At 37.8% G+C, this 26688-nt stretch overlaps 1 protein-coding gene across 1 annotated transcript in view; it reads right to left on the bottom strand.

Moving 5' to 3' along the window:
* Positions 1-26365, bottom strand: part of LOC145889622 (uncharacterized) — a 31176-nt gene extending 4811 nt beyond the window's left edge. The window contains exons 1-29 of the mRNA XM_082980607.1: positions 26172-26365; positions 25460-25536; positions 25075-25185; positions 16426-16674; positions 16078-16128; positions 14284-14385; positions 13884-14021; positions 13407-13587; positions 12140-12284; positions 11723-11936; positions 11356-11487; positions 10954-11082; positions 10539-10614; positions 9360-9462; positions 8841-8979; positions 6438-8568; positions 6143-6199; positions 5733-5890; positions 5215-5389; positions 4710-5044; positions 4315-4512; positions 3800-3946; positions 3327-3425; positions 2861-2968; positions 2497-2583; positions 1718-1843; positions 1154-1351; positions 550-729; positions 181-280 (exon numbers count right to left, since the gene is read on the bottom strand). Of these exons, the coding sequence (XP_082836733.1) occupies positions 181-280; positions 550-729; positions 1154-1351; positions 1718-1843; positions 2497-2583; positions 2861-2968; positions 3327-3425; positions 3800-3946; positions 4315-4512; positions 4710-5044; positions 5215-5389; positions 5733-5890; positions 6143-6199; positions 6438-8568; positions 8841-8979; positions 9360-9462; positions 10539-10614; positions 10954-11082; positions 11356-11487; positions 11723-11936; positions 12140-12284; positions 13407-13587; positions 13884-14021; positions 14284-14385; positions 16078-16128; positions 16426-16674; positions 25075-25185; positions 25460-25536; positions 26172-26295 (6070 nt within the window). The 5' untranslated portion in view covers positions 26296-26365. The remainder of the gene's footprint in view (positions 1-180; positions 281-549; positions 730-1153; positions 1352-1717; positions 1844-2496; positions 2584-2860; positions 2969-3326; positions 3426-3799; positions 3947-4314; positions 4513-4709; positions 5045-5214; positions 5390-5732; positions 5891-6142; positions 6200-6437; positions 8569-8840; positions 8980-9359; positions 9463-10538; positions 10615-10953; positions 11083-11355; positions 11488-11722; positions 11937-12139; positions 12285-13406; positions 13588-13883; positions 14022-14283; positions 14386-16077; positions 16129-16425; positions 16675-25074; positions 25186-25459; positions 25537-26171) is intronic.
* Positions 26366-26688: the final 323 nt, after the last annotated feature.

Genomic DNA, 26688 nt, shown 5'->3' with positions numbered 1-26688 from the left:
ATCAAGTTTGGCAAAAATTCTGTATCCCGGTGTATTAGTATTTTCCGATTTTTTTTAGTGGAAATAAAGAACAATTAAAGGTTGGATTGTTAAACAAAACTCCATCCATTTCCACTTCCACGAGACCAAAGTAAGCAAAACGATTGAGGAACTGAAAATGTTTCAAAAAAAAATTCTCACCAATTTCCTTTAATCGATCGATGGTTTGTTCCTTTAACTCGAGCTGTGCATTCAAGCGTGACGCCGATTCCAAAGCCTCGTTGACGTCATCGAGTTTGGCCTAAACGCACAAGGAAAGTTATGGTTGTTTGTTTCATAATACTAAAGTTGAAGAGAGAAAAAAGCAATGTTTATTTTTCTCTTCGTCAGTACTGAAAGTTAAGATAGCAAGAACAATGTCATATATTATGAACACGAAAAAATTAATTTTCAAGCAAAAATATGAAAAAGGAATTTTCACTCAAGGTTTTAGACCTGCTATCTGAAAGGGAAGAAGCCTCTACTGTGCTTTACATGTGAAAATTAAACAAAACAACTTAAAACACGGACCTTTAGAGTAGCAACAGTGTCTGACATCGTCTTCGCTTCCTTTTCTTTAACATGGTACTGTTGTCTGATCTTGTCAAGTTGCGCTGAATACATGGAAGCTTCCTCTCTCTGCATTCGTTCGGCGGCTGCTTGAAGTTGTTGCAATGCAGATGCGTATTGAGCGCACTGCTCTTGCGATAACTGGAAACACAAATTGTCACAATGTGAAATAATACAAAGGATCGTCAACAAATAAGGCAGGGTTTGTACAGTAAGAAGTTATTGCATTTATTTCAATACTCGCAAGTTATGTTGTTATACAAAATTGCAACTATTTTCGCTTACGGTTGGGAAGAAAAAGGTCACTGCCTTAAACTCTATTTTCTCTGCTTACTTTGTCAACCTTAAGTGTGTCGCGCCTCCACAACCCTACGCCAAACGTGTTCATAGTGGAGCCACAAGCATTACAAACTGCAAGGATGTCAACAATATCCATCTGATGTATTAAAAAAACTCCAGTATGAAATGTAACGGATTTATAGTGGACAATTTATTTCCATCATAGAAATTTCACCAAGCTGTTAATACTGTCGACGTTCCTACGTACGGGTATTCCCCGGCTTACCTGTAACTTGTACATGACTTGGTCTCTCTGTGCGGCCATGGAGCGGAGTTGCTCCTGCAAACTTTCAACCTGTTGTTTCGATTGCTCGCTAGCTTCGTGAACGCTCTCGCTACGAAACTGGATTTGTTCCAACTGCTTGCGGAGAGCTTGTTCCCGATCGGATGAGAGGACCGCTTCCTGGGTGTAAGTCTCTTCGACCTTGAAGGTAAACGTTCAAGGTTAAAACAAAACAAGTTAAGACACAAGTTACAACGGAGCTCGGAATGACATTCAAAGTGAATATTTACTTATGGTGATGAAGTTCATGCAATTAGAAATGTCACATGGTTTCGAATATAAAAATGTTGACCATATGACTTTTAAACTGAGTTCAAAATCTTAAAATCACACGTGTCCTGGGTTTTAATATTCGCGTTACTCAAGCAAAACAGGTTTCATAACAAAAAAGGTTAAAATCACAGTAAAACAGCCGTTGTCTGTACCATTTCTGACATGTGCGTTTAAACACCTAAAATAACCCTAAATGCAAAAATTCATCCCATGAAAACAACAATGTATCCTCACCTGTACGAGATGACCCCTCAGTCGCGTCAACTCCGACTGAAGTTTTGATTCCTTGTCTCTCAACATCCGGAGTTCTTCGTTCGCTCTTTGAGCTTCCAACTGTTTCTGTTTCAACGTCAACATTATCTGTAAAATACACACAGGGTTGTTGGAAAGAGAGTAGAATAGTGTAAGCTGCATACAGATGGGCACTGCGTTGGCCTATAAGGTCTCATCAGTGGAGCTGGTGTGACTATCAGACGACTTTGCCGACCAAACGGCCGAGCAAAGACTTCCACTTGGGGGTGACTTTTTTTGGCGCAAAACGAGCAGTTTAGTATTCAGTAGAACGCCAACAGTATGACCGACACAGGTAGTTTGTTCTGCGAGTTATGCAGATATTTGGGAAAATACGAAACCTTTGTTGCAGGTTTGTAAATGGATTCTTGCGCATTGAAAGTTTTAGTCGTGAGGTGGTATTTTTTTGGTATTAATAATACTCAGAATAGAGCTGTGGTTCTCTTTTGCACATGCGGACCGGTAAAGTTTCAAACCATACTTTTGCGGCCTGGCAGATTAACGAAATCAAATCGAAAATGTCTTGGAAAGAACAAATATACAAACTAAACAGGAAATCCTATGTGCAAAGGTACTTCGTACACCAGAAAATTCATTTGGTTCAAATAATATATGTTGGAGGACCGATAAAAATATATACGCGGTCTGGCGCCGATGGTTAAGAAACACTGAAATAGGTTTTTGTAAAGAATGTCAGTCACGCCTAAAGCAGTCAACCGTACCTGATCACGTTCGTGTTTGGCTGAAGTTGCTTCTCTCTTCAATCGATCAAGTTCCTCCAAATATTTCCTCGTTTCCGAATCTTTTCCCTGATTATGTTTTGTTTGGTTAGCGTCGTAACAAGTAGCACTTTGTAATATTAAGATTTGATACTGGCATTTATCAAATTTAATCATAATTCCCACAAAGTACGGCACTAAGGGTTTTTGAAGTTAGTGTAAAATACCAAGTTTTGTTATTTAAATCAAAAATATATGGACACACTTTTGCTCCCCGTTTTCAAAAAAAAAAAAATTGAGTTAGCAAACCGGGAATTCCCCTTTTAGCAAACCCGGTGATTTCCTCCTTATTAAGTATTTCCCGAACCTGTTCGTTTCTTTGTAATACATCGTTGACGCTCGAAACCTTTTCTCTCATCGCCTCTAACTCGTATTCACGTTCTTTCAGAAGCATCGCAAGTTGGGCGTTGGTTTCCTGGAAACGTTTCGAGTTAAAATGTTAAAAAGTCGCAAAACCTCGGCTGTGGGTCCAGTTATAGTGATAGAAACTACGGACATGCTGGGATGGAAAATTACACAATGTTGCAGCTAAACTGCCGTGAAGCTTTGCCCGTTACAATAACACCTGGAATAAGCACACAATAACGCTCGCCTGCATTTCGCATTGAGAATGATTGTAGATACAAACGAAACATCTGAAAAATGATTTCTTAACATTTGCAAAGGCTTTATTGCTTGTTTTGAAGATTTACAAAAAAATGCGAGTAATTCTCCAATTGTTTCAAAATGTATCACGATAAGAGGAATCCAGTGGAAACCTGGAAAATTTTTACCTGAAATGCTGAACTTTCAGAGTTTTTATCTTCGGCCGATCTTTCGAGTGAGGCAGTCTTCTCTCGAAGCAAGTTGCTTTCATACGTACAGGAAGCGACCTGTTATATTACAACATTAAACAACAATATTTGGATAAATTTAAAGGATTTTCTAGGGAAACTTTACACCTGTGTTCAAGCCTGCCCGTTATTTTTCCTACCGGTTTCGCAATATATATTATTTTTACCTCAAGTGGATTTTATTTCTGGAGCAAAGTGCATCTTTTTGCCTTAATAAGTATTTATTTTTTAATAATATATTCTGTTCATCACACGTTAGTTTAGATTGAATCAAATCCACAGTTCGTAAAATCGTTTAAATTTTTTCGCAAGTGTAAAAAGGTTGAAAGTCATTGCTTCAAATTATTTCAACATCTACGATTCCATGGGCCACAGTCAGGAGTTCACATGTTTTTTATCACTTAAAAACTCACTTGTTCCCTCAAGTTTTCAACAGACTTCCTCAAAATCCCAACTTCGTTCGTTTTCCGTGCAAGATCGTTTCCCATCAGTGAAGATTCCTCCATCTTCTTGTGTATCAGGATGTCTTTCTCCTTGATATCTTTCAGCAACTGCCCGACCTGCGAATATAATCTAATGAGGAAAATCTGCTCGCCAAACTGATCAAGATTGTTCGGATTTGGAGAATTTTGAATTGTTTCTGTGCCAGCTTAGGACAAACACCTCCCAGTCCTCACTTTAAGGAAACGATCATTGTTACTTAAAACGGATATTGGGAAAATTTACACAATTTAGAGATGTTATCATTAGAATATTAGATTTTAAGACCTTTGTATGTCAGTCAGAAACGACGAGCTACAGTTTAAAGGACGATGGCGGGTTTTTTGTCTGTAACCTTTGTGTCGTCACAAACTAAAATGTCACGAATGTAGAAACTTTAAATTTTAGGATATGGCGGCAGAGATGTTGCCATGGTTACGTGCCGAACCTTTGAATCAAGATCCTCCCGTTTCTTCACTGTTTCCTGGAGGAGGAGATCTTTCTGGAGGAGTGATTCCGTTTTCTTTTCGAGGATCTTTTCCAGCTCTTCGTTGCTCTTCTCCGAACCACGACTCGCATCCGATCTCAGAGGAGGTTGCTGATCTGGTGGGATCTCAAGCTTGGAGAAGAGGATTTCTTTCGTCTCCTGGAGGAGAAATCGGTCAAATTGTTTGATAAAAAATAATCGCTTAAAGTACCAACACGTTGGTTTATTTCTTAATAAACTGCTCCAAAAACGATTGCCATTACGAAAGCTACAGTGATCGCCAGGCCAGCATCAGCACTCTATAGATACGATCCGAACTTTTTAATTTGGACACTTCTTCAGACACTACATCTAACCTCCAAGTGATTCGAATCCTCTTTAAACCTTCCAAGTTCACGCTGAACAGAATTCAACTTCATCTCCAGCTGCTCATAATCGTGAACCAAGTTCCCAAAATCGACTTGCAACTTAGAGTTTTCAGCCGTGTCCTTCTCCACCGCCTCCGAAGCCTTGCGAGCCTCCTCTTGGAACAAGAGCGCCTCCTGGTGTTTGTTGTTCACCAGCGCCACCAGGTGGTCACGCTCCGTTAGAAGCTGTCGTACCTGCTGTGACAGAGTCTCACGGTCTCGTAGAAGGGCCTGGACCTGCTGAGATGACACCGACTGCTCTGTGCTGCCTCCTGGTGATGAAGCTGTGAAGAAAAACATCATTAAGTCTTCGTAACGACCGATTGCTTAGAGTGGAAAATGTTGTCAAAATAAGAGAAAAAGTTTTTTCAACAGAAATAACATTGCAAATGACAAAGCAACATAGAAATCTTATTATAAATTGCCATCTCAGAACCACGTTTATGCAACTTACGCATGTTCTCTTGTTGCTGGAGGACATCCAAGAGAGTCTGGCATTTTTGTTTGAGGGATTCAATTTCCAAATCTCTCTCACTGATTAGTTTCGACAATCTTCCCACGGTTTCCTTCGTCATCTCCTGATCAAATCCTTCATATTTCTCCTTCAGAGCTTTGTTCTCTTCTTCAACCTGTGGAGCAGAAATATTGAGGTCAAGTTTTAAAGAACGATAAACGACATTTATACGTTACAGTGCGAATTAGTCGTTTGCCACAGTAGAATCACATCGTACATGCATAACTTATTATCCCATGTTAAGCAAATGAAACTAACGCAAGCACAATACTTTTTGAGGTCACCTTGAAACCAAACGTGGTTATTGAGAAGCTTAGTCTAGAAGGTGGTATAAAAACAATTCTTTTTTTGCATTTAAAAGTTACTAAAGAGATATGCATAAAGACCATCCATAAAGCAATGAAATTTATGTTCACGCTCATCATGGGAACGGCAATTTTCCATAATGCTAAACCCACCTTTGCGAGTGCAGTCTGCCCTGTACTCAGTGTATCCAACATTCTCTGGATCTCATCTTTCAATTGTCGATTTTCTTTCGTCTTCTGAGATATCACAGCCAATATTTGGTCGCGCTCCTCATTTAATTCTCGACATTTCTCCTCCAAATCCACAGTGCCTTAAATTAAACAAAAGTTAATTCCACACACAAACATATCATCATAAACTAGACAAAAGCAAAGGAGCCCGATGTGATTAGGGCCAGAAAGAAGTTGCTGTTTTTTTAATTTTACTTGAGATTTTCAATTTGAAACAGGACTGTTTATGAGCTTTAAAAGGACCTTAGCACAGTCCACCAGTGATAAAAAATTACACTGCACAGAGCAACAATCCGACACGTTTGCCAACGTGTCACCAATTCTATACTTACTTTTTTCTGTGGTATTTTTGTTCTTGGTTCTCAGCAGGTTGATCACTTGGTCTCTCTCTACAAAAATATAATGGAACCAACTTTAAACAATGACCCACACTGACATGTGTGTTGAGAGAAAACTTTTATCGAACTTTAAAACTCCAAAATACAATCTTTTCAATGATTCGATTACGACAGATAGATATATCAAATGCTATGTTGAAAGAGAAAGTGTGCCAATGTATTTTTCATATCACTAAAACCAATGCAAACTTGCTATTAAACTGCTTTTCCACGCTTGCCATTCACTGACCTTTAATAACTTCAAGCAACGAGCTGATATCTTCCTTTGATAAATCTCCCTTTTCCCATCCACTAAGATCTCGATCCCGGATCTCTTGCAGCATCTTATCGATGTCTTGCTGAGGTGGAGAAGCCGAGGAGAGATTGGTGGAAGTTGAAATCTGCAGATTCTTGATCTCGGATTCAAGGTTTGTGATTTTAGTTTCGTAATTTTGCTTCACTTCCGCGCTCGCTTCTTGGAAAGATTTTTGGACTTTGGCGATTTCAATCTCAAGCTCTTGATTTGTTTCTGTGAGTTCGTTAATCTTATTTATTGCCTCATCACCAGTGTCTCCATGCTGCTGCATCTTCTTCACTTCCTCCTTGTGATCCAGTCTCATCTTCTCAACAGCTGATGTCATCTCCTTCTTCCACTTCTTTTTCTCCTGATCCAGATGCTCTGACATCAGTACGACATCATTCTGTGCAGCTTCCAACTCCTCCTCCATATCTTTCAGCTTCTTCATCCATTCCACTTCTTTCTCCTCCAGCTGTTGTTGAAGAAGTGTCTGATCATTCTTTGTGGAAACGAGCTCTTCTTCCATCAGAGTTTTTTCATCTTGCACTTCTTGGATGTCTTTTTCCAAGGAAGCAACTCTATCCTGGTGAACAATTGATGTTTCTAAGTATTCTGACTCTTTTTTTTTCTTCAGATCTTCCACCATAAGTTGATAGGAAACCTCTTTCTCCTTTCCAGCAGATTCAAATTTCTCAACAAGAGCATCTCTTTCTTCACCAAACTCCACCATCAACCTTCTCTTCTCTGTTTCAAAGTTTGCTTCGTTTGCATCCAAAGATTGATGAAGACTTTTACATTCCTCCTCAGCATCGAGCACTCTCTGTTGAAGCTTCTTCTCCACGACCTCCCATTCTTCCGTCTCTTCTCTAAACCTTCCCTCAATTTCTTTTATTTGAGCGTCGACTTCAGTTTGTTCATCAGCAGAAGACTTCTGCATCCTCTCCTGGATCAGTTGGACCTCGGACTCTTTTTCCAACTGAAGAGATTTGATCTTTGCCTCTAGTTCTGACCTCAAGACCCGAGACTTCTCAATTTCTTCCTGCAGCGAGGTTAAACGATCTTCATACTCAGCTTCCAACGTTAAAGCTTGGGAATCGAAATCACACTGAATGTTTTTAATTTCATCCTCCTGTTTCCTCTTCATCTTTTCAACCTCTTCCTGGGTGTCTTTCCGGATTTGATTCATTTTCTCCTCATAACCAGACACCGCCTCTTGAAGGTCGGAGGCAGATTCCTTCTTCATCTCGTCAACCTGTGAGTTCAACTCCTGGATGACAGAATCTTTTGCATCCACAATTCTCTGCAACTCAGACACTTTCTTCTCGGTTGCAGAAACGTTTGTTTTCAGTGAATTTCGTTCCTCGACCAGAACTTCAAGTCTCTCCTCCAGTCGTCGGATCTCGCTCTTCAAAAGAGTCCCTTCCTCCGCATCACTCTCATGAACATGAAGTTCCTCTTTTCTCTTCCTTTCCTCTTCCAGCAGAAGAGCAAGCTCTTCCTTCAGTGTTTTCACTTCTTCATTTTTCTCTTCCAGCGTGGCAGAAAACTCATCTTCGGATTTAAGTTGATCTTCCCGGAAGACATCCATGTCCTGGATCACTTTTAGATGTTCGTTTTTCAATTCGTCCATCTTGATCAAAGTCGCTTTCTGCTCCTCTTCCATCTTTTTTCTCCTCGATTCTACCTCATCAACTCTTGACTCCGCCTCTGTGATCGTCTGTAAGCTCTCCCTAGCCTGCTGCTGGAGCATTTCCATCAGATGTGAGATCTCAGCTTCCAGCTCTGTGTTCCTAGCAACCGCATCTTCTTTCTCCCTGATGGCATCTGTCAACTTCTCTTCTGCATCTTTTGCTTCCGTTTCAACATCCAAGAGGATTTCTTGAGCTTCCGTCAGATTATTCTCAAGATTGCGAATATTTTCATGTGCCTCTTGAAGTTGCCTGGCAATGTCTTCCTTTTCAGATTTCAGCATCTCTTGTGTCTTAAGGAGGACGTTTTCCTCCTCCGAACTCTTTTGACTTTCCATAGATTGAAGTTTCTCTTTAAGAATTGCCATCTCTGCTTGATTTTGTTTATTCTCGTTCTGAAATGATGGACAACAGGTTTACTGACACTGTGTGGATATTTACATGATGAAAGTTGGGCAAAGAAAACAGACAAAACCTTGTTTAATTCACACATGTTAAATCTACAAACGACATAAACAACTATTTTTGTGGGGGTATTGCAACAGGTGGAGCTCAGCTCTATATCATTCTCTTAAATAATCATCCCAACCATAACAATTGTTAAAAATTAAGACAGATTTGGCTGCCACATGTTTCAGTTATGCATTTTCACAGTTAATAAGTTCACCTTCACATTGCTCAGTTGAGTTTGAGCTTCCTTGAGTTGTGAGGAAAGGTTGTTTCTGATCTGGATGATCTCGGTCATCTCATCTTGATGTTGAGTATCGAGCATTTCTATGGCGTCGTCCAACTCGTTTTTCTCCATTCTGAAAGGAAAGTTTTGTTTGGGGCGTGTTTTTTTGTCATTGTTACTATCATGGTTAATTAATTTTCAGCAGTTAGTAAGCTTTGGATTTATGAATATCACCATTTGTTGGTTGGACTTAAAACTGCTCATCACATTTGCTTGATTGTGAAAACTTTAAAAGCCGTAATTTACAATCGAATAAATAATTTAGTTTTTCAGTAAAATTAATTTTATTTGAGAACCAATGCTAGAGATAAGAACAGTTGATTAGCATTGCAGTAAACATACATCATAAACACAACTGCTATCATCATTAGCACAAGTTCTTGGATCTGAAGTATTTTAAGTTAAAGAATTTAATATTATGTAAAAAAGTCAACTAATCATCATTTTTTTCACCTGCTTGAATTCAATTCGTCTGAAACGTTTTTCAAAGCGGTCTCAAGTCGTTTCTTCTCGGCTACAACTTGCTCCAAGTCAGACTGAAGTTCAGTAACTTTATCTGAAAACAAAAAACAGTTTATTTTGATCTTTGGCTGACCCTAAATAATGTAAGAGTAACAGCCCTATCAAGAATCTTACATTTTTTAATAATTGAACTGTTCTACGTAACCTAAGATTGAATAGGTTCAAGTTTATGGTTTCTAAAGGGTAACTTCCTAATCCCAGCATACAGACATGTTACCCGCAATGACACATCATCTGAAATAAGCACCATTGCTTTTACAACATATTGGGAAAGAGCACTTATGGCTGGCCAGTTATACAAACACAGGGGGTTGCTCTAATAACAATTGGTTGGCAAACTAACACAGATGCTAGCAGTCTGGTTGGACGAATTTGATGGAGATTTAATTACTGAAGACCATCGATACCAATAGTTTCCAACCTTTAATTAATGCTGCCCTGACTTTTTTCAAAATGTTGTTTTAATTCTCACGACCCAAGCTTAAAAGCCGCGCAGTGAGTTTAACATAGTGAAGAACAGTTGACAAAGCTGCATCATTTGAGGGCGCTACTTTCCTTGTACAGTTTTATTACTGCATAGTTCGTGTTACACACACAAAAAAAAAAACTACAAAAGCGATACCAATAACAATTATTTCTTGCAGCAAAAGTAAAAATAATCTTTCAGGCGCTCCCATTTTGGGTTCAAGGATTGCGCAATACTGCCATGCTCAAATCAGGAGTCAGCATATTTTTCATGAAAGGCCACACATAAAAAGTTGGTAGTGACCATAGGGGTTGGGATCATTGCTCAGTACAAGACAATTTTAAGAAAATGTTCTCCTTAGGGTACTTTAAAAAATTATTCTCAAATTTCCGTGTCGAACAAGCAGTAAGTGTAGTGACCGACAGAATAAGACTGATCAGGCAGAGGAATTAAAAAAACAACTGTTTCAGATTTTGGGCATCACGACCCAGCTTTAAATGTTTGCCAGATATCAATGGTATCATTAGGCCATATTTGTGTTGTTGTTTGATTGATTAAAGTGGATCTACAGGTTTAATTTGTTTGTCAGATACTCTAATATTGTTTTACCCAAACCCAACAAAGTTGCTAAATGTGAACTTCACCTTTTTCACACTGGGCTTCACTGATTGAAACATTCAGTTCATCCTCAAGATTGTTTGCAGCTGTTTGCAGTCGTTCCTTTGTTTTAAAAAAAATTGGTAATAAAATGTTGAGAATATTTTTAAGTTGTGCTAAAGACCAGTCTTCTGTAGTAACAATACTTAAAATTTTCAATTTATTTTGTAGAAATTTTATTTCACTGTGTCGTTCATTATTGTTTACAACAAAAAGGGATTTTTTTGTCTCAAATATAAGGTTTTAACTTCATAGATTATTTTTTAATTTTCTTGAAAAAAAAACATTTTTCCAAACCGTAGTTAAACTTTGTTTCGAATTTCTTTTACTGTCAATAGTGTTTTATATTGATAACTAAAAAACATAATTGCAAAGGCAGCAAACAATAATATTTTTTTTTACCTTTTCTTGCAGAAGTTTATGTTTGTCTTTCTCCAGGTTGATTCTGGCTCCTTTCACATCCTCAAGTTCCCTTTTCAAATCTGCAACAGCCAACGCTCGCAGTTCATCAGGTTCCGGAACTTTCTCATTCTAAAAACCACATTAACATTGGAATAAATAATTGGGAATAATACAGGTTTATAAACAGAGTTATTTCAATAGGACTTTTTGTCTGCAGTACTTTTTGTACATCAAACAACAATAAGTCATATCTAGGTTTTGAGTCAATATTATTTCATTTTAAGGGCTGCATACAAATGGCCACTGTTTCAACCTATAAGGTTTCACCAGTGCAGCTTGGTTAGACTATAGACGAGATCTTGCTGGCCAAGTTTTATTAACAACTGTGAGCTTTCAAGTCACCTTTTCTTCGCTAGTTTTTCCTCCAAGTTCATTCTCATATCGATCGAGCATAGTTTGTAAAGATTCCTTCTCATTTTGCCACTCCTCGCGTACAACCTCGTACTGCGCGATCTCGAGTTCATAATCTTCAACCTGTCATAAAGACGTTGATTAAAACATAGATATCGACTATTTGGAAACTCCAACAGTGGAAAAAGTTTTGCCAAAGCATTTTCACTTTCAAGTATTTTAAATTATTGTTGATTTACATTTTTCTTAACTAATTAGTTTTAATAAAAACCTGAAACAATCCAAAACAAGGGAAAAGTAAAAGTTTTCATGAAACAAATAGTTTCACACTTGCACTTCATATTCAACTGCGACAAACCTGTTTTTGAAGTGCGGCCAAGGTCAAGGTCAAATCCCCACCCACCGCTGACACCTCCTTGTCTCCGTTGTCATGGTGACTGTCGTCCACAAGGAGGAATTTCTCCTCCGCGCCCCCTGCTTTCTTGCCCTGGGGGGAACTCTGATAGAGGGGTTTTGAAATGTGACGAGGGATAGCGAAAGGTCGACTGAGTTCGTCGTCTTCAGTGATCGACCTATAGAAAATTTCCTGTGTTGTTTATCGGTGGTTACTAAACTATGTCACTAAATATATTTCAAACCGACGCAAATGACGCAAATGTGAAGCAGTTCGGAACCTTAATCACTCTTAACTGTAACTATTATCCCAGGCAAGACCTTGGTTGTATTTGTAGTGAGGTAATAGGTTTTATGTTTTTGTTGTTAAACTTTTACTCACTTGTCGATGTTCCAAGATTCATCAGTTCCATGGACTTCTTTGTCCTCTTTCAGGTTTTTGATTCTTTCAACTATCTTACTTACAGACAAGTTATCGCTATCTACGAGCTCATCTCCATTCTGGAGTAAGAGGGAACGTTGAATTTCTGGAAATCAAAACATTGTAAATGAACACAGTTCCTTTTGCAAATGAGTTCTAGCAAGAAAAACCTTTTCTACAGGATCTGAATTCTTTGGTTACCAAGTTACAGCAAAACTATCGACGTGTGACCATATTAAAAGTTATATGCTGTTAAATACAATCATTCCTGTGACAAATGACAAGGCAGGCAGAAATACATGGGTCCTATTCACTGTGCCAGAATAGCAATACCACCAGCAAGTATTTCAAGACGTCACTGCTTATCTACATATTCACACATTCCACTTCTGCTTAGTGTCTGTCTGCCTGTCTGTCTCGTACCAACACATCCTTACACTGTACAACATGTTTTACATCTGGGCACAAAAAATGTCTCCACTATCCCAGAAATTTAAATTGCAGTTTTTGTACATAAAATTTTTCTGCAACAAACTTTACTAAATTGCAGAAAACATTAAATAATTTAGTACAATTTTGCAACAACTCTGCAAATCCTCTGCAAAATTTTGAGTATTACTGCCAAACACTTTAAATTGTAAACTGCATGAATTTCAACAAACATTCCAATCAAGTAATTCTAACTGAAAGTTGAGCAAAAAGTTTGAGTAGAAAGTTGAGTTGAAAGTCACAACCAACATTCATAGAAGTCAGAAAGAACAAATTCAATAAAATGCTTGCAGTAAACATAGAAGAGGTCGGTTTATTACGCTGGAATACCTGGCCTTACTTGGATGTTTATTGCACATTTGAAACTTCTCTGGTCTTCAACTGAAATATCTTTCAAGCTAACTGACAGGTAACCACCAACGTTCTCTTAGTAACCTAACATACAAACCCAGCTCCACTGTATAAAGTTTCAAACTCGCTGAATAGAAGACACAGGTATGGATTGGGAACACATACAGACAAGCGTGCCACAATGCACTGACCCAAACATTAGAACAATAATTCAATTGTGATTCCATCTTGTTCTCAGCTCATGTTTCACGCCACTAACGGATCCCTCTCCCTTTCTCTCAGGTTTTCAAACAGTGCAACAGCTAATGACTTCAAATGACCAGTTTCAGAAGGAAAAATGTTTAAGCTGTTTAGAACTTTATTGAAAAACAATTATAAAAAACTTCACCTTTCAAAGCTTGTTCCAAATCATCTTTGTGTTTATTTGAGAGCTTTTCAAGATAAACACATTCTTTCTGTAGAGATTCTGCTTCTGAAAGAGATTCCTTTAAACTGCTTTCAGCGATTTCCCTACCATTTCTATGTTCGTCTACTTGCTGTTTCAGGGCGTCGATATTATTTTTTTGCACCTGAAAAAAATTCCTTCATAAAACATCTCACAAACATTTGTTTAAATCTTTGGTTTAGGAATCTTTGGTTCACAAACTTTCAAAATTAGGCGCCACACCTTAACCCTATGTGGAAAACTTAACATAACTATATGGATATATAAATGCAGTTTGCCATAAATTTTGGATTAACTATGGCGAATATTCAGCTGTTGCAATGTGAAAAGTCGCACCACGGCATACCCAGCTTCATCTCTAAGTACAGCAGTGTAGCTGGTTGCAGAGCATTGGGAAGAACATTCCACACACAAGTTTACCTGCAACTGGCGATCTCTTGTTCTCAGTTTAGATTTCAGTTCTTCAAGCTCAGCACTAAGTTTGGCGGCTTTTTGTGATTGGTTAAGATTGTCATGTGATGGGCCTTGACTGCCACCATGTGATCGAAGGTGATGAATCTTCAAATAATAAAATTTTATGTAAAACCTGATTTGCATCAAAACCCTTACCATTATCTTAAGAAACAAAATTTATTGTGCTCTGGCCAAATATCAGAATGAAAACAAAATCTTGGAAAAATTTACTTTCGCGAAATACTTAGTCAACAAAAACAGGACACTGTAGGTAGAATTTGATGCACATTATTTTCGCATTTCTTTAAAATAACTCCCCATTTTGTTTAATAATTTTATGCAAAACAGATATCTAGTCAATAAATACCTCTTCCTTAAATTGTCTGATTGACGCGGAATTAGATTCTTGGAGTGAAATTATTTCATGTTGATATCTTTCAACTTCCGAGCCCAACTTGTCTTGTAACTCCTGCCAACAACATAATAAAATTTTACGCGAGCTGCAGGCAGCTGTGCTGTTTCGACCTATCAAGTTCTTATCAGTCCAGCTAGTGGCTGTTGATGGCTGAATAATACAACTGTCACCATTATTGGCTTTTTTCTTGTAAATTAAAATGTTTCTACATGAAAACTTCGTTCAACGTAAGGCTGCCACCCAAATTATAAATCATGTTATAATGAAATGTTGTTATAAGTGAAAATTAGCATAGGTTTTAACAGGTATATAAACTCTATTATTCTTTGGAAGCAAACCATGTTTTGAAAAACTGATACACTGGTAGGACACTCATGCATACCCTGTTGCAATTTAGTTACAATAAACAAAAAATAAGGATTGTTTAAAATGCTACATTTTCTCACATATCTGAGGGGGTGACATAATATTTGCTGTGAGTATCGGGAACACTGCAGACAGTCATTGACACAAGTGGCAGAAAAACCTACTTTGACAAGACACAATCGATATGGCAGTACTGCGAGATACTTAAGTGTTATGCTAGTGTGACTGTAACAACATTTTCATGATGGTTTAATGATTGTGCGAGTCGATGTTATGCTACTTGTTGCTTTTTCAACCGCTTGTTGAGAGCCTGCTGCTCGACTAGATGGCACAGGTGGCATTGTCTCATTTTGTGAGAATTTATCGTCACATAAAAGCTGTCGGGTCCATCAACTGCCGGATATTTTATGTCAAGTGGTTGAGTGGGGTTGTCAAAAAATCAGTTTTTCTACTGCGTGAATTCTAGTTCCTCCACTGTGTGATTTAAGTGTTTGCACAAAGGAAAAAAAATAAGGCATCTAAATTGTCACATGAACGGATTTAGCGTTTTATTTTAAAAAATGCAACAATTTTTTTTTTAAAGATTTAGTTTCATGCAACAAATGTTGTGCCTGCCTTAAGAGCAATATCCCAAAATCATATTCACTTATTTAGTGTATTTTTTTATTAAATGGAGAACTTTACCACAAATGTTGTAACAGTGCCTTCAACACCATAGTTTTCCAGAAAAAGAAATAACAATAATATTTAAAAACAAACATTTTATCTAAAATGGCATTTCTTGTTCAGTGAAAGAAAAAATATATATATTCTAGCCATGATTTAAGGTTAAACCAAGTAACTAATAAGAAGCGTTCACTTTTACAAGCCTGTGTGGCTTAACGATTAACTGTGCAAAAGGCAAACATTATCTTTCCCATGAAGATAAAGAATCAATGATGTCAAAGTATGTGTGCTCTCTAATGGTATCGTGACAATGTAATTTAATTTATGTCTACTAGATTTAAATAGAAATTATACCAATTTTTTCTTTGAGTTCACTTTGGTTCAAATTCTAAAATATTTTAGGTTTATGCATGAAGTATATGAAAACATTTTTACTGTTGTGAGTTTATGTGTGGAAATTTTGGGTAAATCTGGATCTATTTTTTGCAGCTACTTTCCAGTTCAAAGTTTTAAAATTTTGTTAAAAAATAAATTCATTTTAACAACCAATAACTTACTGGAACCTAAATCCAAACCATGCCTGAAAATCCCTTTTAACAATTAACATGTCTCGCAACACCCACAGCAATTTAAAAGCACATTCCTTATTGTTTTTCCATGAAAGTTTCATTTATTATTCCATATCACTTTTAATAAACTCCTATTAATACAAACCTTTATTTTCTTGTGAAGTGCAGTCTTGTCTTCATCCATCGAAGCCAAGCTCTATTGGTAAAAATTGCACTTTTACAAATTTCTTGTTTTAGGAATAAAATAACACTATATTATAACATTTTTTATGGTTTTTAGTATATTTTTTTTATGAAACCTGCACATACAATTATAAAAAAAATAAGAAATAAAAATTACAATTTTGGTGAGACTTGTGCTTGGTCAAAACTTAAAAGTCTATCAAAATGGTAAGGACAGCATTTCGAAGGCAAGATTTTTGGCAATAATTCCAAAAAACACAAAAACTAAATTATTCAGTTGCTGTTTCAGAAAAGTGCTGATTGTTCTTACGTTATTTCCACTCGATCTTTTCTTCCAGAGATCACATTCCTCTCTGGCTCGAGCCAATTCGAACGACAAACGATTTACTTCTCGCTGGGAACTTATGACATCATCAAACTCCGCAGCATCTGTAGAACCTCCCGAGAAAGTCCTCCCGGATCTGGAGGAGCTTTGGTGAGGATGGAAGTCGTCTTCGTGAAGAATTTGAAATCCATCATCAGATATGTTGGCATCTTTTTTCAATTTACTTATGATTTTCTGGAAACAATTCAAATTTGTAATTTGCAACACGATTTCTCCCTTAAAATGACACCAAATCACAAAAATAAACCGACCTTCTTTAGACATAAACAGACGAAAATATCTGTATTCACAAAACGTGAACTGTGGCAGGTTTTAAGCAAGATTCATTCAACACATTCTTTGGGATTTCTTCAAAAAATCCCAATTTAAAGAGCTTTGCGCATAAACGAGGTTTGTGCATAATGAAGGAGAACGTTTTTTTACCAAAACGCCCTGCGACTTAATAACCAACACAGCGAATTAACTTCCGAAGATACGCAGCCAGTTAGAGCCACCGTTTCCTGGCAACGTGCTTGACAATTTGGTTCGACGATCGTGGCTCCGCAGGGGGAATGGTTTCCTTCAAAACAAGAAGCGACCGAGATATCGAGTGGACTACTGGTCGGCAAATAAATTCGACGCCACGCCGCTTCGGGTAGAACACACATACAAACCCCCCACATTCCTACTGAGTCACGTGACCATGCTCTGGCGCTAAAAGCAAGCCGTGTTATTGGCCTAGAAACGCTACGTTCATTCAACCACGCAGTCTATCTGTCTATTTTCTAAATGCGAAACCACAAAAAAGGAAATATTTTTCAACGTAAAAAGGGGCCGCGATGGTCTGTTATTGTTTTTTTTTTCAAGCTTGACATCGAGAAAGTCGCGTGAAATTCCCGCGATCCATAACTAAATATTTGTTCAAGCGAGAACCTTCGCGACTCGTCAACCTCCTGCTTGTGTTCAAACGCCAAAAAAGTGTCCCTAGGGAATAACCACCAGTCACAACTTACGCCTCAATTAAACGACAAAGCAATATAGAAGTGCATAAGGAGCAAAGCAATCTAACACAATAACCCTTTATCTACATACATCGTCGCTTGTCAGTCAGCCTGAAAATCGCCTGAATGTTAAGATCGTTTTCCTGCACTGCAATTCTGATGCGTGTTTCAAAGCAAGTTTGCCCAAACATCGGCAACGACAAATAACTACTAAGCATACGACCGTGTTTCGTACAACGCGTTTTGAGCCAGATTGTAAAACCACGCTTAAAAACACAAAGACTTTAGTGTGGAGCGCTCCGTCGAAACGACTGTACACGTGGTTCGCCATTTGGCGCCTCTTTATAACAGGGTAGACTGGCACAAGTGTCTGCTGGGCAGTGAGCTGTGACGCAACAGGGACCTTTGTTTGCTCACAGAGGGTCCGAACGAACAGTTCAATCATTCAGAATGTTTGAGTGCTCTGAACTACTCAAGTGGCTTCTTTTGCTGTTGGAGGATTTCGCAACCGAAAAAGATTATTACGCTAGAGGGGGACATCTTTCCCACTGCCACTGGCAAACAGCAATTGTTTTTTTTTCGGTTAAGATTACAAACAAAACAACAACAAAACGGGGTAAACAAAATTAGCACATTTTTTATTAGAGATTAGCACGCACGCTTGCATTCCTAGAATTAAGTGAAAAAGCAATGCTAATACGTGGCTGGACAACAACACTCAACAAAACACATAAAATTAACAATATTTTTGTTTTGTTTTCACACAAACGATACAATCAGTAGATATCTTTGACTTTGCCAGTTAATGCTGTGATAAAAATTCACAACAGGATTAATAAATCAGGTGCAACACATATAATGTTGACTATTTATCGTTTTGTAATTTAGTTTTTTATTACGAAATGTGTAATTATCTGCTCTGAACCTCGGCTGAAACATTCGAACAAAACAGGCGAAAGTTTCTTTTACAAAAAACGCGGGAAAACCATAGTTACGATCACGTGACGCCCAGTAGTTGACACGTGGGTGAGAATGGTTGAATAAACACAATGTGGTTTAAATGCAGGTTTGGAATAACGAAACCGTCGTCCAGCGTGACATTAAATGAATTTATTGAATATACTAATAAATTATGCGTTTGCACGCAAAAGTGCTATGAAGAAGGACATATTAGGCCGTATTTTATGATATTTAATAAAAATTAAAAAGCATTTCTGTTACTCCTAAAGCAGTCTTTCCTAAAACTAACAGTTTATTTTTACATTTTTTGGATATGTAGCCGTCATCCGTGCGCCAAAATATATGCAACGAGCGGATTAAAAAAATATATTTTAGGAGAGAAACTGCAGGCAATCGTTGAAGCCAAATACATAAATAAACAAGTTCATGAACCTGACATAACCCAGTCCCATTTGTCACAAAACTTACGGTTCAAGGAGGGAACGTTTTAATGAGATCTCAACCGGAAAACTGAACAATTGTTTTCCCAGAAAACAGAAAACAACGAGAGCTCGTTAGCTTCAACCGTAATTCCAAGTTGGTATATGACGTCATGATGCAAAATATATTTGGGCAGAAGAGGTGGAGTTATGCGGTACACAACGCATATCTTTCACTTTAAACAGTTTTTTTACAAACGGGGTCTACATGCATTAGCTTTGTTTGCATGTAAAACGTGTGACAAGAGTAAAAAGTCGGTTAAATTCTTACGTTATTATGATTTATCATGACGAGTTAATTTATCATGTGTAGAATTGGTGCGTGATGACGCAATAATCAGTAAAATTTAAACACAAACAACATAATGCCGACTTTATAAAACGATTAACATTTTTCGTCACTTAAATGAGTATGGCATCCCGCAATGTGCCGAACATTTAGATCAGATGAAATGCCGTGCGTGGTCTAGCTAAACAATCAGCTAACGCAATAAAAAATCGCGGATATCCGACGAAAAACGTTCTGATAATCCGCGAAATTAACGTTCGCCGAAAAAAAAACTCAGCGTAAATTGCAAACTTCCCAATCTGACATCAACAGTTATGTCGATGGATATGTTAACCCAGTATATGCGTGGCTGGGTAAACTGGGGCCCACATCACTCACTTCAGTGACAACTCTGACGTCAATCCAACGTTTACATGAAACATATAAACAGCGTATCCACCCAACCGTGTCTGGAGTTATTTGACACGTGACAATAACCAGAACGCAGATCATCGTTCGACCGTTCATTGCATGTACAAGATACAGAAGAGAGATTTATCACAGAGTAAACGTAGAAAGTCTGGACTATTCAACATTTTCCCCTCGCTCTTGACAATGTCATACAACAAACGGAAACGAACTGTACTTAAATACTCCCATAATTTCTTGTGCGACTACGTATATGTACATAGAGGGGTTATCTTAATACCTATGCAAACGTAAAAGTCGGGACAATCGGCTCCTTCAGACCGCAGACGAAATAAACCGTGCCGGAATTCCAAAACCTTATTTTCCGGTGATTTACTTTTTTTACCACCACGCAAATACATAGATAGGTAACCTTAATAACTCTGCTCATTGCAATATCTAAAACCACAAAAAAGTTCACCAAGAAACCTCATCAACAGATTTCACCAACGCACACTGAAAATTTGACACAAGCATGTGTGTCTCCACGACTTAAACTTTGGTGAAATCTTTAACAGCAGAAATCCCACAGTCAGATCACTCTCACAGCTCGCCGAGATTAAAGCTTTAAGTAATATTTTACAAACGCTTCGCAGCCCCCACGACTGGCTTTCTTCACATTTCAAGTGTTCTATTTGGGGCGGGCCGATAAGCTGGGGGGGGGAGGAAGCTCTGTTTTCGCCGCGCTGTAAGTCGTTTAAGGAGGAAAAAAGACGAACGCGCGACGTTTCTTGAACACGACTCCTTGGCACTCGGTGGCAAATCGTCAAGCTTGACTGCACACAAGCCACCATAGATACTAATCCAGAATTTTGGCCCAAGACTTTTACCACCGTTTCGCAGACAATGAAGCCGATTACTTTCAAGAGACAAAAGTGTACATTGAAGAAAACAGAACATGGTTGTTAATGTCTTGGGAGGTTTATAAGCATCTAAATGGTTTCGGACAACAGAGAACATAACATAATATCATTGTTTCAAAAATGGCTGAATTGACACGACAGTAAATTACGTTTCAGGCTGCCTTGAGACGAAACGAGAGATTACATGGATTTTTTCATAAATAAAACTGTTCTTACCACACGTATGTTACATGAACAAGTTTAATGTAAGTGGATACAATGTAAACGACAACGAAAGTTTGTCAATTGGTTTTAACGGTTTTTTTATAAATTTGGGTCCAAGACAAGTCATGATCTACTGTCGGTGAAACTATTGGTTGATTCCCGATCAATGAATAACGAAGCAACTTGATAGTTGGTATCACACGAATAAAATAACCAAACACAGGTAGGTCAAATCTACGCAACGTAGTGTTGTCCAAGGACACGCCCACATCTTGCCCTGATTGAGATTGCCACGTCACAATCGTAATGTACCACGTCACAATCGGCAGTTAAGCCCCCCTTGAAAGCCGAAAATCGTGCGTTGAACATCCGGGATACTCGTAAAAAGATCCGGATCCACAGCGACGGTCGATCGATCGGTTTCCACGGCAACAGCTTTACATCCGGGTCTGCAGGAGTGGTTGGAGAGGGTCGCGTGTCGCGGACGAGTGGCCCCTCTTTTCACGACGCGCGACGTTCCAGAACTTTTGTGGATCGAATCAATACGCGCAAGAATTGAAGTGGAAGCTGGGGGTGAATTATTACTACGAGGGCTGCCACTCAAATCGGTTGAAAGAGCGAGGATTGGAATTGAAAATCTACACGCGTTAATACACATTCTACTAAAACGCTAACCAAGTGTGGAAGAAATATCGAATGTTTAAATGATCACGTGTTGTGTGGATTTGAATTAAAACATACGTGTAGTTAATGCGCACGGTTTTAAGCACAGCAAGTACCGTTACACAACCCGCATCCTCAATACACATAGATATCGTATGTTCGATTGGTCATAGGTCGTGTGACCAAAAATCGTTTCCCATCACAAGAAACCGCAGGCGTAAAATTTCAAAGTGTGATTTTCCATCAAATTCCAGCGTTCGGATGCGGCGAATGACACAAGTTACAATGGAGCAACCCCATGTATCCGGCTAACCCAATTCCCACTCGATTGGGCGCTTTTTGTTGATGAAGACAAACCTGTCCGAAGCCACCAGAAGTTGTCCGAAGAAGAATGGACGCTGATAATTTGAAAGGACACAAAAACTGACTCACACAATGTGTTGTATCAAGTTGCCATTGGGAAAAAAGGGGCAATGAAACGTTCCTGGTGTCTTCACACTTTCATTGACACGTCACAATTGGGTGTGTTACGTTACAAGAGACAGGACGCCACAAACGGGTCTGTCTGTTAGTGGGTTCTCAGGTTTTTGTTTCCACCATCAAGAAGTGTGGGGGTAAAAGACCGCCAAAATTCAAATTTCCCGCCTTTTTGTGACCAATCTACTTGACGGTTGCGAAGAGTTTCAAGAGCTTTCGGTCATCACAATGTAAGGGCCTGTGTCCCAAAGAAATAGCGTTACGTGTCGTTTAATTGATGCGCTGGAGCCAGATTACTGTACATTGGCCACCGACATATACGTAATTCATGAAGTCAGAATTCGTAACGCAGTATAGCGGGATAATCTTTGGAATAACTAAACTTGCGTGTCTTCCGTAACGAAAATACAACACAAGCTTTGGTAAAACTAAAATCCGTTTCAAGAAGTGAAAATGTTGGTGGAATTAACAGAAACGACAAACTGTAGTGGTCGTTATTTCGCAACAGCCAATTATTTATGAGAAATTTGAACTATCTTTGAATTTGATACGGAATCTATGAACAATTATAGCGTGTTACGAATGTACGGTCCTTTGGGAATAAACGCACTCAAGGAATTACTTGAGAGCTTTTTCAACATTTGTGCACAAAAAATCTCATTTCATTCGCATAACAGCCAACTTTCCCAAAAACCTTACTTCGACAAAAGGCAGTAAATCGGGAGAAACTCACAGCTTTGTCATCACAATAGGAGATTGTTAGAACCATTATGAGGTCATTTTTCAACTGATTTTTATCTTCAACATTCAACAAGGGATTTTTTTGTGATTGAAGCGGCGTGGCAAAGTCACGTGATCAGCTTGAACCAAAGTAGTTTCTATTCCAGCATTGTGAAGAGAGATATGTGTCGAATACTTTGTATGCGCAAATACTTGTACATTCTGAAGTTTAGAAAGCGATTCTCCATTCAACACTTCGGAGTCCAGCACAGTAACCGATCAAGATTTGAAAACACCATGTCGCGAGATGGGTTTATGCACTTTCTTATCTGTTTAATATTTCTATAGGAGTTGGAAAACGAGGCCACAGAGACATCTTATTTGTTGTTTATCCAGAAAATTATCAAACCATAATGACGCCCAATGCTTGTGTAAACACCCTGCCGACTACAAACACACCGAATCGAGCAAATTTAACGCAGTCTGTTCAACAGTTACTACAGCAACAAAATTTACAAAACAACTTTCCAAGTCGTTTAATTCTACACGAAATCTTTCTTGACAGGCTGCTCAGTCAAGCATGATGATTACTGACGTCATAATCGTTTTTTAGGCTGACGGTGGGAATGATAAACAGAGTGCTTTTCAAACACGTGCAACTTGATATAAGAGTACGAGCTTATTTTACAGCGTAAACCACAACTTGGTGCCGATTTTTCATGTATATACGTATATGCCTCCACCATGTGAATAGAGGAACGAAACAATTTGGGCAACTTATTCTCTTACTTTTAGACTAACCTGCTTTCTTAAACTGTAAATCTGTGGAACAGGTTTTTTAAAGTTAAGTTTAACCTGGCTTTAAGCACAATAGTCACACGGTGATATAATCTATTGCAAACCGTACCTTTGGACACAAACTGTTTGAATCAGTTAACTAATAAACCATACCAAACAAAATCCAGTCTTTTCCAGTTGACGTCACAGCCTCGCGTTCTGATAAATTCAAGCCACCTTGATGCATGAAGAGTTATTTTGTTATTTAAATTTCTTTGTCGCCATTTTTCAACCAAATTTCGTCGCTAAAATGCCCCAGGGTTGAAATTTAAAACCAAAACAAGAGAGAATATTTTTTGACCCGACAACGCATAACAACTCTCTAGCGCCAACGCGCGGAAAGACAGTAATTCGTTAAAGTTGAGAATGCCACGTGGAAAGTCATACCATTCGTTTTCAACGAGCTCAAGTGTGGGCACTTTAAACCATTGCACAATGCCCTCCATTGGGACTGGCTTGTCGCAATAATGGACAAGAACTCCCGTCCCACGGTTTGCCTCACAAAATTAAAGTTGTTCTTCTCCAAGCAGTAATCTCAGATTATTGTGATTAACTAGTAATTATCCATATCTGCCTCTAAAACAAATTATCTTGAAACTCTTTACATAACCATCAAGTGTACTCTTTGTTCAGAATATACCACTTTAAAAGTTGGACACTCCCTGTTTCTTTCAGTAATTTCTTCAACTGTTTCTTTCAATGCTAAAACACACAAATAAATAATGACATGGAAAATTTAACACAACTTCTAGAAATGCGACAGCAGGTAAACCTTGAACAGAAAAATTGCACAAACCCTAATATGAAGCGCAAAGGAGAGAACGGGCTGCTAGTAAGTTGGCTACTAATTAACTTGATCATTACATTTATCCATAATCTCCAGTTCAAACAACTCCATGTCAAGAAGACATCTCATACACTTGTGTATCAGTGATAAATAGAGTAGAGAATTTCAAAGACAATGCAAACTCCTCTCATTATGTCGCCAAAAAAGGCTGATTTATGAAAGCTTTTGGTTTTCCAAGATTAAAACCAGGCTGCTTTCTCATATTTTGCACAACATCATCAGTGTCGGTAAAAACAACACAAATTGAAATGCATCCCATTTACAATGGAGCAAGAACATTTTTTGGAAAGCAATCCCATGACAAATTTGTGATAATGAAAAGTTGAATTCATCCGGGAAAGCATGAAAACTTTTTCACCATTTCACAACTCGCATAAAATTTCCTGCCGTGCTACAATAATGTGCTTAGTAGACATGGACTTTGTGCAGCAATATTGCTTTGTCAGCAGAAGCGACCAATGGAATCATTGACCCTTCAACTTCTATCCTATTAGTCAGGCAAATAACATGACTATAATAACGTGTGTACTACAAGTGCAGAGTGCTGTTGTCCAGATGAAAATGAAGACTTGCGCTATTAGACCATAGACCTGATCAGCCTTGCATTTTGTAACACAGTCTTACGTTGTATATTTTGATCTGCCCAGATAATGAACCTAGATTTGTGATCGCAAAAGCTTACAAACCAAAATTATGACTTTTTTATCACATCATTACAGATACCAGTCTGGAATAACCCTAGATCTGACAAATTACAATAAAATTTCACTTATTGTGGAAACTTCTTTAATATCCCCAGGGAACTCACTTGTTGCTGTTGTAGTTTTATTTGATATTCATGTGACACGCTGCCAACCTCCAGTTCCGCTGTTCTTACTCTCTCCTGTAGTGCAGAGTTTGCTTGAACGTACTTGGAAATCTATCAAGTAATAATGACATGCAATAAAGGCAAAACTAAATGGCATGTGAGGTCGAGTGAGTATTTGCAATAAAAATCACACAAAACTAATTTTTTAAACAAAAAATACATAAATAATAAGAACAATAACTGCAATGACAATATTATGTCAACAATACAAACACTTCTTATGGGGAATTATATGGATGAGTTAAAAAACAAATATGTTTACTTTTTAAGAAATTGGTAGTGCTGGGTTCAACTTTTAAAACTAAATATGTGAATTCATATATACCTGTGCTTCCTTTTCATTAATAAATGCTTCAGCTTCAATAAGCTTCATTCTGAGTCTGCGTACTTCTGCTTCAAAATCTGCACAAATTTATAACTGTTAACAACAGATAATACAACGTTGCATAAATGCACTGCATGCTGCTTCAAACAAAACATTGAATTTCCACAACTACAAAAATTTTGTTTTTTCCACAACAACAAAAAAATAGCTAAAGCATGTTGTACAATTAACCTGTGTGTTCAATTGGATTACCACAAAAATTCACAAAAAAAACATTAATTATGCAATGATTGTTTTTATGCTTATTTTAATTTTAAAGCATTAAAAATATTTTTGTTATTTCCACAAAGATTCTCGAGGAAAAATTGTTTGTTTATCAATATGTTCAATTTTATGCAAGAATATAATAGAGGAACAAGGATGTACAAACATATCCATGGTGGAAACTGCGGCAAATATTGCACATCGAAACAATATTTTACAACAACAAAAAAGGCAATTGCAATCAAATAAGTTTTCAGATATAGACCAAAATTAATTTTAAGGCACTTAAAAATGAGTGGTAAATATTACAACCATATCAGAATAACAACCAAGATCGAATCACACTTGATAAAGTCATTATGTTGTTATCAAAGGCAATAAACCAGCTCTTGGCTACCAGAAGAACCTGGCATGATATAAAGAAAAAGTGTTTAAGCTTCAGATTTACCAATTTCTCCATCAGCGCCCTCAGCCAGAACTTCTTTGGTGAAAGTAGAAAGTTGGCCACCAATTTGCCCAGTAAAGGACGAAATCTGATTGAAACTGTCATTAAGTCCTCCAATCCACGACATACTGCTGTTGGTAGTACAACTTTAAACAGTTTATAATAGCATAGCGTACAGTTTTGTGTATAACAAATGATATTGCACCTTAAAAATAAATCAGGTTTTAACAACAAAATAATCAAATTTTGCTTAAAGTTTTATATACGCATTAAAAAAACACAACATTTTGCATAAATATTTTTTATGAACGTAAACTACCTTAAAAAAGAATAGAAACGAACAAATCACCACGTTTATGATAAAAAATTTGTCTTCCAAATTTCAACGTTGGTTTTGTTACGTCACAGTTGTCACGCATGAAGCTGTCCACCCATGCATAACAACCAAGTTAATCAAGCGTGAAATTACTCACTACTATCATGTAAAATCGTAAAATTTAATGATAATTTTTCATTTGCA

The sequence above is a fragment of the Ascidia mentula genome, chromosome 2, assembly GCF_947561715.1.
Source record: "Ascidia mentula chromosome 2, kaAscMent1.1, whole genome shotgun sequence".
Lineage (NCBI taxonomy): Eukaryota > Metazoa > Chordata > Ascidiacea > Phlebobranchia > Ascidiidae > Ascidia > Ascidia mentula.
This window is presented reverse-complemented; position numbering and strand designations above follow the sequence as displayed.